We start from the raw sequence: 10,141 nt of genomic DNA, 5'->3' as shown, positions 1-10,141 counted from the left end.
AAAAAAAAAAGCCTAATATGGCTGAGTGTGGTGGCTCACGCCTGTAATCCCAGTACTTTGTGAGGCCGAGGCGGGCGGATCACGAGGTCAAGCGATCTAGACCATCCTGGCCAACATGGTGAAGCCCCGCCTCTACTAAAAATACAAAAATTAGTTGGTTACTCGGGAGGCTGAGGCAGGAGAATCGCTTGAACCCAGGAGGCGGGGGTTGCAGGGAGCTGAGATCGTGCCACTGCACTCCAGCCTGGCGACTGAGCGAGACTCCGTCTCAAAAATAAATAAAAATTTAAAAAGCCTAATATACAAAATAAAGCTAGGAATCTTCCCTGAGTCCTCTTGCCTACAGAATGAAGCCCACAGACTTGGGGGAGCTTTCGAGCCCTTCTAGGCCCACTTCCTTTCTCCAGCCTCTCGCGCCCAGCTGACTCCCGGCAACACCTCCCGCCGCCACAAGGAGACGCCCGAGGACTTCCCTCCGTCAAAGCCCAAACGGTATTGCCACGTGATCCGCTCCGCATTCACGTGACCAGCGTCGCACCCGGTGGGCGTCACGTGACAGACTCAGTAGCCCTCCAATCGCTGTGCACGTTATGGGGTTTCCACCTAGCGCTCGGCCTGAGGCTTGTAACACTCCGTTTTCCCCCGAGTCACAGGGGCAGTCTTGCCCCTTGCAGCTGGGTCGCGGTGTCTCTCAAAGGTCCCCCTCTACAGGCTTCGTGAGGCCCGGGCCCACAGGGGGCTCGGTCCCGGAAGTGACGTCTCCCAGAGGGGCCGGAAGTGGCAGTGGAGGGAGGGAAGATGGCGGAGGTGGTGAGTCCGGTGCCCGGGGCGGGGCGGAGGGAGCCAGGGGAGGTGGGTAGAGCCCGAGGCCCCCCAGTAGCCGACCCTGGCGTCGCGCTGTCTCCCCAGGGGGAGATAATCGAGGGCTGCCGCCTACCCGTGCTGCGGCGGAACCAGGACAACGAAGATGAGTGGCGTGAGTGACGTTGGGGGGCGGGGCTAAGGAATCTGAGGGCGAGGGGCGGGAGGGAGTCAACTGACCCCCCGGGATGGGGAGGGGCCTCTGGAATTATGGGGCGGGCGGGGCGCAGATACTCTGATGAAGGGGCGTGGTTCTTAGCTGCTCCGAGAGGTACAGGGCGGGGCGTGGAAAGGGGTGGCACTTGTGACTGAAGGAGGCTTAGGAGAGACCTAAGTGCTGGAGCTTAGGGATCCGGCCTAGGGGTGGAGTTCAGGTCGTGGAAGGGTGGAGTCTCATAGCCTGGCCCGTCTAAGGCCCCTGTCTATGCTATTCTCATAGCCCTGGCCGAGATCCTGAGCGTGAAGGACATCAGTGGCCGGAAGCTTTTCTACGTCCATTACATTGACTGTGAGTTCTGGGCCTGAGGTGGGACATCAGGGTAGGGTTGGGGGACAGTCTTTGGCATTCTGTCCTGAGCCATCCCCACTGCTGCAGTCAACAAACGTCTGGATGAATGGGTGACGCACGAGCGGCTGGACCTAAAGAAGATCCAGTTCCCCAAGAAAGAGGCCAAGACCCCCACCAAGAACGGACTTCCTGGGTCCCGTCCCGGCTCTCCAGAGAGAGAGGTGGTGAGTAGGTCCCCCACTTCACCTCTTCTCTCCTGCCTCCTATTTCTCTTGTCTGTTGGCATTAGGGGCTCCTGGATGGGCAGGAGGCGGCTCCCTCTCACCCTGACTTCATCTTGCAAAGGATGGGGGCCAAATTGCACATATAGCTCCCAGAGTCCAGTAGCTAGTCCTGTGTCCTTCAGAAGGCGAGGGTGGGGTTTGATAATTTTGAGGTGAGGGACCCCTCTTCCCCTTCCCCATCCCACTGCCATCCCCGCCCCAGAGGAAGACCCTGGACCTATCTCTACAGCCGGCCTCGGCCCAGGCCAGCGGGAAGACCTTGCCAATCCCGGTCCAGATCACACTCCGCTTCAACCTGCCCAAGGAGCGGGAGGCCATTCCCGGTGGCGAGCCTGACCAGCCGCTCTCCTCCAGCTCCTGCCTGCAGCCCAACCACCGCTCAACGGTACCCTCAGCAATTCCAGGGACCTTGCTTTCTTCTCAGGTCCCACCTTCTCTACCTTCTGACCCACCTTTGTTGGTTTCTCTCTGCAGAAACGGAAGGTGGAGGTGGTTTCACCAGCAACTCCAGTGCCCAGCGAGACAGCCCCGGCCTCGGTTTTTCCCCAGGTGAGTTCCCCAAACCATCTCGTGTTCCCTTCCTCTCTTCTACCTTCTGGTGGCTTTTTTCAGGCTCATTTCATAACCATCCCTTCTTTTCCTACTGTCTTGGCAGAATGGAGCAGCCCGTAGGGCAGTGGCAGCCCAGCCAGGACGGAAGCGAAAATCGAATTGTTTGGGCACTGATGAGGTGGGTCTGGGGAGCAGCAGAAGGGAGCTGGGTGAAAAGGAAGGGATGCAGGCAGGGTGGAGAGTTATTTAGTGATGAGTTTAAAAATAAGGGGTGGTGGGCAAGGCTAGTGTTGGTGGGATTAGGAGACAGGCAGAACATGGTTCAAATGAGTCATTGGAGCCGGGCACCATAGCTTATACCTGTAATCCCAGCACTTTGGGAGTCCAACCAAGGCGGGCGGATCACCTGAGGTCAGGAGTTTGAGACCAGCCTGGCCAACATGGTGAAACCTTGTTTATACTAGAAATACAAAAATTAGCCAGGTGTGATAGTGGGTGCCTGTAATCCCAGCTCGGAAAGCTGAGGCAGGAGAATTGCTTGAACCCCGGAGGCAGAGGTTGCAGTGAGCCAAGATCACGCCACTGCCCTCCAGCCTGGGCGACAGACTGAGACTCCATCTCAAAAGCAGGGTCATTGGGTGATCTTTTCCACATCATCAATTCCTTAGGGTTTCAGATTTTTTATCTGGAAATTGGGGATCATGGGACCTCCCCCATAGGGTTGTTGTTAGGCTTGAAGGAAACCTGTCAAAGGGCTATGAGCTGTGGTGTCCTGCTGAGCTGTCTCTTATAACCTGGTATTTTCCACTGGCCCTGGGCAGGACTCCCAGGACAGCTCAGATGGAATACCGTCAGCACCACGCATGACTGGCAGCCTGGTGTCTGACCGAAGCCACGACGACATCGTCACCCGGATGAAGAACATTGAGTGCATTGAGCTGGGCCGGCACCGCCTCAAGCCGTGGTACTTCTCCCCGTACCCACAGGAACTTACCACATTGCCTGTCCTCTACCTGTGCGAGTTCTGCCTCAAGTACGGCCGTAGCCTCAAGTGTCTTCAGCGTCATTTGGTATGAGGGGTCCAGGGAGGCTGCCTTCCCAGCACCACGTTGCCCTTGTTCCTGATCCTCCTCTCTTCCCCAGACCAAGTGCGACCTACGACATCCTCCAGGCAATGAGATTTACCGCAAGGGCACCATCTCTTTTTTTGAGATTGATGGACGTAAGAACAAGGTTAGTGCCTGAGAGGCAGTGGGGCGCTGGGGTGAATCAAATGATAGCTTCTTCTTGCTCAGGTAAACACTGACCAGTCAAGCCAGCAGATCAGTCCAGCCCATTTTTATTGAGTTCCTGCTGTCTGGCCGGTGCTGGCAGCCAGGAATGAGACAGTCTCTGTTCTCTGACAGCTTAGTCCATGGGAGAGACAGACATACCAATGACCTCTAGCTCCCAGTGTCCTAATTGTCATGAAACAGAGGGTAGGTTAGCAGGACCCAAAGGAGGTGGTCAGCAGAGCTTCATAGAGGATTACCTTTGAGCCTTGGTGGATGACAAAGTGGCTGAGGGGATTTCTCGCAGTGGTGTTCTGAGGAGTAGGCATGGATGCACAAAGATGGTCTTTGTGAAAGGCAGAGATCATTCTGGCTGGGAGGCAGAAAAGGGAGGATGAGGGAAGGCTCTTACACGGGACAGAGCTCAGGTGATGAAGATGCTGTGTTAACCACCGTTCTGTAATTATTAATGTGGACCTGGGCATCCAAGTGGCAGTACCCAGCAGCAGGCGGTTAAAAAGCAATTCCTGGGCTGGGTGCGGTGGCTCACACCTGTAATCCCAGCACTTTGGGAGGCTGAGGTGGGCGGATCACAAGGTCAGGAGATCGAGACCATTCTGGCTAACACGGTGAAACCCTGTCTCTATTAAAAAATACAAAAAATTAGCCGGGCGTGGTGGTGGGTGCCTGTAGTCCCAGCTACTCGGGAGGCTGAGGCAGGACAATGGCCTGAACCCAGGAGGCAGAGCTTGCAGTGAGCCGAGATTGCACCACTGCATTCCAGCCTGGGCGACAGCAAGACTTCGTCTAAAAAAATAATAATAAATAAAAAGCAATTTCTGGCTGGGCACAGTGGCTCATACCTGTAACCCCAGCACTTTGGGAGGCCAAAGTGGGCCAATCACTGGAGCCCAGAATTTCGAGACCAGCCTGGGCAACATGGAGAAACCCCCAGGTACTCGGGAGGCTGAGTTGGGAGAATCACCTGAGCCTGAGAAGTCAAGGCTGCAGTGACCCATGATTGCATGATTGCACCACTGCACTCCAGCCTGGGTGACAGGAGACCCTGTCTCAAAAAAAAAAAAAAAAAAAAAACCCACAGTATCTGAAATGCGGGAGAAATTGTGTGCAGAAGTAAAGCAGCAGGATTCATAATTTTGCTGGGGTAACCCCTAAGGCAGTTACTTTGTTAAATTCCAGAATTCCTCAACTCTGTTGTAGAGTAGCAGATCAGTTCCCAGGAGGTGTGACTGTGGATGTAGAATGTTAGGTTTTTTAACAGCTAGACTCCCAAGACTGTCAGATAGGGAGAGACCTTCTCTGAGGAGCTGTGGTCAGAGTCTGACTTTGGACACATTAGTTTGTTGTCTGCTGTTAAAAAACATTAAAAGGCGGTTGGTCTCTCCTGGTCAGGCTTAGATGGAGGTGTGCGGAGCAGGGCGGGAAACTTGCCCGACTGAGCAGGGAGGCACTCAGATACCATCACACATCTGGCACACAGGCTTTTCAACATTGAGGAGCAGCTCTGCTGCCTAAGCTGCAGGCTGGTGGAGTGGGTCAGGCCCAGCCAGGGAAGAACACTCATCACCTATCAGCCTGGGGCATAGCACGAACAGTGAAGCTCCTGGTCGACCCTGAACCACAGGCCAGGCTCAAGGCGGGATACCCAGAGTGGTGACAAGTCTTTTCTCTTGCAGAGTTATTCCCAGAACCTGTGTCTTTTGGCCAAGTGTTTCCTTGACCATAAGACACTGTACTATGATACAGACCCTTTCCTCTTCTACGTCATGACGGAGTACGACTGTAAGGGCTTCCACATCGTGGGCTACTTCTCCAAGGTCAGTGCTTGCCCAAGCTGTCCCTGTGCCCTGTCCTGAGCCAGGTCCCTTCCCTGACACTCACCTGACCCCCTTTTCCAGGAGAAAGAATCAACAGAAGACTACAATGTGGCCTGCATCCTAACCCTGCCTCCCTACCAGCGCCGGGGCTACGGCAAGCTGCTGATCGAGTTCAGTGAGTATGTGTGCTGCGGCCAGGGGGTAGTGGACCCATCATCGGTGCCTCACGGGCAGATGTGCCAGGCTGCTGTGATTCTCAACCCTGGCTGTGCAGCCCAGCCTCTAGGGGAGCCAGCCAGAAGTAACAGTGGCACTCTCCCGGGGTTCTCTCCGTTCAGGCTGACTGCCCTGCTTATCTGGGGTAGGTTCTCAGCCCCCCAGTTTGCTCCTTGGCCAGGGTTCTAAGTGCCACTCAGCTTTCCCCAAATCTGACTTACATGCTGCTGCCTGGGGCCATGGGCAGAAGGTTAGTGAGCCGCTGGTGCTCATGTATCTGGTAACGTGTGCCATGATACGAGTCCTTGGGCAAGGACCAGTGGCTAATGTCCCCAGTTGTCCCGAGCCTTGCAGGCAGGTGTCCAAAATGCTGTCAGCAGATAGACGTAAGCATGTTGTCCCTCGCTCCTTGTGTCCAGTGAGGTCAGTCTCTTAAAGCCAGAAGGAACTCTGACCTTCATCACACATGGGCTCTTCAGGGCCCTCCCCAACCCTGAGGCCCCTTCTTCCCAGCCTCTTACTCCCCATCACCCCCCATTCTATCTCACCACTCACTTGGAATAACCAAGCTCTGATCTGAGAAACAAGGAGGAAGTTCTAGCTGTTGGCCTGGTGAAGACACAGAGGCTTTACCTGATCAAGGTTATGGTCCATTCAAGAAATTTTATTGGTTAAATGATGCCCAGATGGGGTCACATCCTCAGAATTTCTCAGCCTGGTAGCACAAGTGGATGCTTGAAGAAACTCAGTCTTGGAGCTCAGACAGCAATGGAGACGGGATGTGAGTGGGACCAGCAAGGGGCTAAGGTCCATTATGAGGGTTAGGAGGGGCTTCTAGAAGTAACAAACATCCCAGGTCCCTGACTGAGGAGAATGAAGACACTGACCGAGAGATGTGAAGCCACTCAGGGCTGTGCAGGGTCTGAGGATCTCACTGGGGACAGCCTCCCAGTGCGCAGCTATCAGCACGAGTTGGAGGGAAAGAGCCACGGTGGGGGTCAGTCACCTGGCTACCAGGAATGGTCTCCCCAACTTAGGAAGCACCTTGGTGCACCTTTTCTCCTTGCATCCTCACAACCACCCAGTCAGGCCGCTCAGGTGTTAAAGCAGCTGACACTCCCAAGATCCCAGCTAGGAGGACTTTGAGAATTCAAGCATTCTCAGGTCTGGATTAGAGACAGGAATCTGTCTCCACTTCCTTTCATGCCCAGACACGGAGCCTGGGATGGCAAAAGGAAAACTGGAGGCACCTTCTTCCCATGAGCCATTTCTCTGCATCCCCCGCCCGTAAGCCTTCACTGGCCTCTCATCACCCTCATGGTTGACTGCAGCTGCTGCTCTCGGTGCCCTCACGCCCTCCAGTGTGCGCAGCACACGGGAAGAGTGAATACTCAGTTCTTCCTCAGGGAACTGCGGCAGAGAAGTGGAGGGCACAGAACTGCCAAGTGGCAGGGCCATGATGGGAACTAGGCAGCCTGCCTTGGCGACCTATGTTTTTAAACGTTGCTTATATTCATCTGTGGCCTCTTACTCACCCTCTCCTGCTCCATTGCTTTAGGCTATGAACTCTCCAAAGTGGAAGGGAAAACAGGGACCCCTGAGAAGCCCCTCTCAGACCTTGGCCTCCTATCCTATCGAAGCTACTGGTCCCAGACCATCCTGGAGATCCTGATGGGGCTGAAGTCGGAGAGCGGGGAGAGGCCACAGATCACCATCAAGTGAGCCTGGCGCTGCCTACCTGGGGGTACATGGCATGGCTTGTCTGTTGCTGGGCTTTCTCACTCTCTCGGGGCCCCTGGGGATAGATGAAGGTCCTCAGGGAACCTGACCTTTGCTCTCCCACAGTGAGATAAGTGAAATCACCAGCATCAAGAAGGAGGATGTCATCTCCACTCTGCAGTACCTCAATCTCATCAACTACTACAAGGTAGGGAGGCAGGCAGGGGAGACAGGTATGTGGGATGCAGAGTGCAGGCCCCTGTGGGCTGACCACCTGCTGAATCCATCTCCTCTGCCCAGGGCCAGTACATCCTCACACTGTCAGAGGACATCGTTGATGGCCATGAGCGGGCCATGCTCAAGCGGCTCCTGCGGATCGACTCCAAGTGTCTGCACTTCACTCCCAAGGACTGGAGCAAGAGGGGGAAGTGGTGACCGGGCACTGCCCGCTGCAGTGCCAAGATGGCAGCAGGACTGGGGCTGATAGCCCACCCCGCCCCCGCTGCAGCTCCCACAAAGCAGTCTAAGGGAGATGGGGCTGAGGACAGCTCGAAAAGGAGGGGACAGGCCTGGCAGGGGCCCATCGGTGCCCAGCACCAAGGCGAGCTCCAGGCTCAGGCCAACTCCAAGGTCAGCTGGCCACAGGCCCAGGCCTGCTCTGAAGCAGGGACCAGAGGGAGCCAGGCAGCTGTGTACAGTGAGATGGGGGGTGGGGGAGCTCTGTACAGAGGGCTGGTGATTGTAAAAATTTCTTTTGTAAAGTAGAAGTTAGGGGTGGGGTGGGTGCTGGCTGCAAAAATTTCTGGCTTCTCTTACCCCTATTGCCCCCGGCAATAAATAAATTGTTTCTATATGCCAGAGCCATGCAAAGTTCGTGGGGGAAGGAGGGGGAAGGGGCCCATGCTGGCTTAGGGGCTCTAAGGCGCCCAGACTCACAGGTGCTGTGAAGAGCTCCTTTATTGGGATGATGGAATCAGTGGTTCCAAAGAGCTGGTTTACTGCTGTGAAGGGATCGCAGCTTTGAATTTCAAGTTCTGGTTCTCAGTCCTCGGGCGCCTGTGCGTGAATCTGCAACAGGAGTCGCCTCTACTGTTGGACTTGTAAGACAGGGCGGCAGGCTGGCCCCCATACCCGAGGAAGGACCCAGCTGTTCAGAATAACCCCTTCTAGACATGCTAGGAAGAGTGGTCAGGGAGCTACGCTTCCCACACACTACCCAGTAGAATCCTCCAGGCTCTGTCTGCGCAATTGTGCTTCCCAGCCCATCCACCCGGGGGCAAGACGCAACTCCTTGTTTACTCACCGCTGCCGCAAGGCTGGGCCAAGTTAAGGCCCCACGCACTTTGGCATCCGGGCCAGGGATAGTCTCCAGACCCCACAGGGTGAAGCGGCTGAAGCTGGCAGTGGCTCCAATGAAGCGGTCCTGGGGAAGGGGCCTGGCTCAGCATCGGGACTACAGCTCCCGCCCGCACCCCCTTTCAACCTTATCCCTTTGCTCACGAAGTCCCGTTCCAGCGGCTCCTCTTCTTGGTCGTCAGTCCCGGAATCCTGCAAGGGGTCTGGCTTCCCCATCGACACCTCCTTCTCTTCCGTCACCATCACGTATCCCACGAGGCCAGGCGGCACCGCCACCTCCTCTCCCCGTAGACGGCGGCCCCGAAACGACACTTCGAGTCCTGGAGCGGGAGGCGCAAAGGGCCTCAGGCAGGACCCACACTAGGCCCAGGGCCCGAGCCCCTGGGGCCGAGCCCGGAGCTGCCCTCCCGCCACCTCCGGACGGACCACGATCCCCAGGAGCCCAGGCGATGAGGAGAGCGCGGGCCGGCGCGGGGGCTGCCGGGAGCCGTAGTCCGGCCGCAGGGCTCACCCTCGGGGCCCTGGCGGATGGCGGGCGTGAAGAAGCGCCCCACCGCGGCGGGCCCGTCCACCGCGACCTCGCAGGGCAGTAGATGCAGTGTGGCGGGGACGGCGTCGCGCAATGTGGCGGAGCGCAAGTGGACGCGGTGCCTCTCGATGGCCACTTCGTCGCCGCTCTCCATCCTCGCTCCTACACGACGCCAGGGCTCGCGGGCTGACGCTGAAACTTGCGCGGAAGGCGCGCAGGCCCTCTCGGGAAGCCGCGCAGGCCCTCTCGGGAAGCCGCCGCGGAGCCTCACGGGAAGCCGCCGCGGAGCTTCACGGGAAGTGTAGTCCCCTTACCCCTAACGCTTTCCCTGGGTCCAAGTCCTAGGGTTTTCCAGTTGTGTTTTGTCTTTTTCCTTCCTTCCTTCCCCACCTCCCCTCCCCCCTCCCTCTCCCCTCCCCCCTCCCGCTTCCTCTCCCCCTCCCTCTCCCCTTCCCCCCTCCTCCCTGCCTCCCTGCCTTCCCCCCTTCCCTTCCCTTTCTTCCCTCTTTCTTTCTTTTTCTTATTTATATATATATTTTAAAGACAGAGCCTCGTTTTGTCGCCCAGGCTGGAGTGCAGTGGCACGATCTCAGCTCACTGCAACCTCTGTCTCCTGGGTTCAAGTGATTCTCCTGCCTCAGCCTCCGGAGTAGCTGGGATTACAGGCGCACACCACCACGCCCACCTAATTTTTGTATTTTTAGTAGAGACGGGGTTTCGCCATGTTGGCCAGGCTGGTCTCAAACTCCTGACCTCAGGTGATCCTCCAGCCTCGGCTCCAGAAGTGCTTGGATTACAGGCGTGAGACACCGCGCCCAGCCGGGTTTTTTTCTTTTATTGTTTTTAATGGCACATGTCGTTGTAAAAATCTAAAAGGATTCTGAAAAGTACTCTTTTTATATTGATTAGTAGGTAGGTTATTCATTTTTAGTTTATTAGGGACATCAACCCTTTTCTTAAATGCATTGAAAATGTTTTATCTGTGGTTTGTCTTGCAAACCTGTGTA

At 56.2% G+C, this 10,141-nt stretch overlaps 2 protein-coding genes across 11 annotated transcripts; one reads left to right on the top strand and one right to left on the bottom strand.

The window, feature by feature from the left end:
* Window positions 1–562: 562 nt before the first annotated feature.
* On the top strand, window positions 563–8,107 carry KAT5 (lysine acetyltransferase 5). Of its 10 annotated transcripts, none has more exons than XM_009246128.4 (14): window positions 563–810; window positions 910–976; window positions 1,301–1,369; window positions 1,457–1,593; window positions 1,883–2,038; window positions 2,128–2,202; window positions 2,309–2,383; window positions 3,027–3,275; window positions 3,349–3,438; window positions 5,174–5,314; window positions 5,396–5,489; window positions 7,089–7,248; window positions 7,376–7,457; window positions 7,550–8,107. In XM_009246128.4, exons 1-14 carry the CDS (start codon window positions 799–801, stop codon window positions 7,682–7,684), a joined length of 1,542 nt encoding a protein of 513 aa, XP_009244403.1. In that variant the 5' UTR covers window positions 563–798; the 3' UTR covers window positions 7,685–8,107.
* RNASEH2C (ribonuclease H2 subunit C) lies at window positions 6,174–9,890 on the bottom strand. Its single transcript, XM_009246135.4, has 4 exons — window positions 9,117–9,890; window positions 8,750–8,925; window positions 8,553–8,672; window positions 6,174–8,317 (listed from the first exon to the last, which is right to left on the bottom strand). The coding sequence occupies exons 1-4, from the start codon at window positions 9,286–9,288 to the stop codon at window positions 8,291–8,293; spliced, it is 495 nt and encodes a 164-aa protein (XP_009244410.1). The 5' UTR covers window positions 9,289–9,890; the 3' UTR covers window positions 6,174–8,290.
* Window positions 9,891–10,141: the final 251 nt, after the last annotated feature.

The sequence above is a fragment of the Pongo abelii genome, chromosome 9 (genome assembly GCF_028885655.2).
Source record: "Pongo abelii isolate AG06213 chromosome 9, NHGRI_mPonAbe1-v2.0_pri, whole genome shotgun sequence".
Classification (NCBI taxonomy): Eukaryota; Metazoa; Chordata; class Mammalia; order Primates; family Hominidae; genus Pongo; species Pongo abelii.
This window is presented reverse-complemented; position numbering and strand designations above follow the sequence as displayed.

What these genes read in the sequence shown, in the direction of transcription:
- KAT5 (XM_063727989.1), top strand. Translation starts at nt 799, where the DNA reads ATGGCGGAGGTGGTGAGTCCGGTGCCCGGGGCGGGGCGGAGGGAGCCA. An exon ending in TTGATGGACGTAAGAACAAG is followed by an intron (nt 3,439 to 5,173) that starts GTTAGTGCCTGA and finishes TTTCTCTTGCAG; the next exon opens with AGTTATTCCCAGAACCTGTG. An exon ending in TCGTGGGCTACTTCTCCAAG is followed by an intron (nt 5,315 to 5,395) that starts GTCAGTGCTTGC and finishes CCCCTTTTCCAG; the next exon opens with GAGAAAGAATCAACAGAAGA.
- RNASEH2C (XM_009246135.4), bottom strand. Translation starts at nt 9,288, where the DNA reads ATGGAGAGCGGCGACGAAGTGGCCATCGAGAGGCACCGCGTCCACTTG. An exon ending in CATCCGCCAGGGCCCCGAGG is followed by an intron (nt 8,926 to 9,116) that starts GTGAGCCCTGCG and finishes CTCCCGCTCCAG; the next exon opens with GACTCGAAGTGTCGTTTCGG. An exon ending in AGCCGCTGGAACGGGACTTC is followed by an intron (nt 8,673 to 8,749) that starts GTGAGCAAAGGG and finishes CCCCTTCCCCAG; the next exon opens with GACCGCTTCATTGGAGCCAC.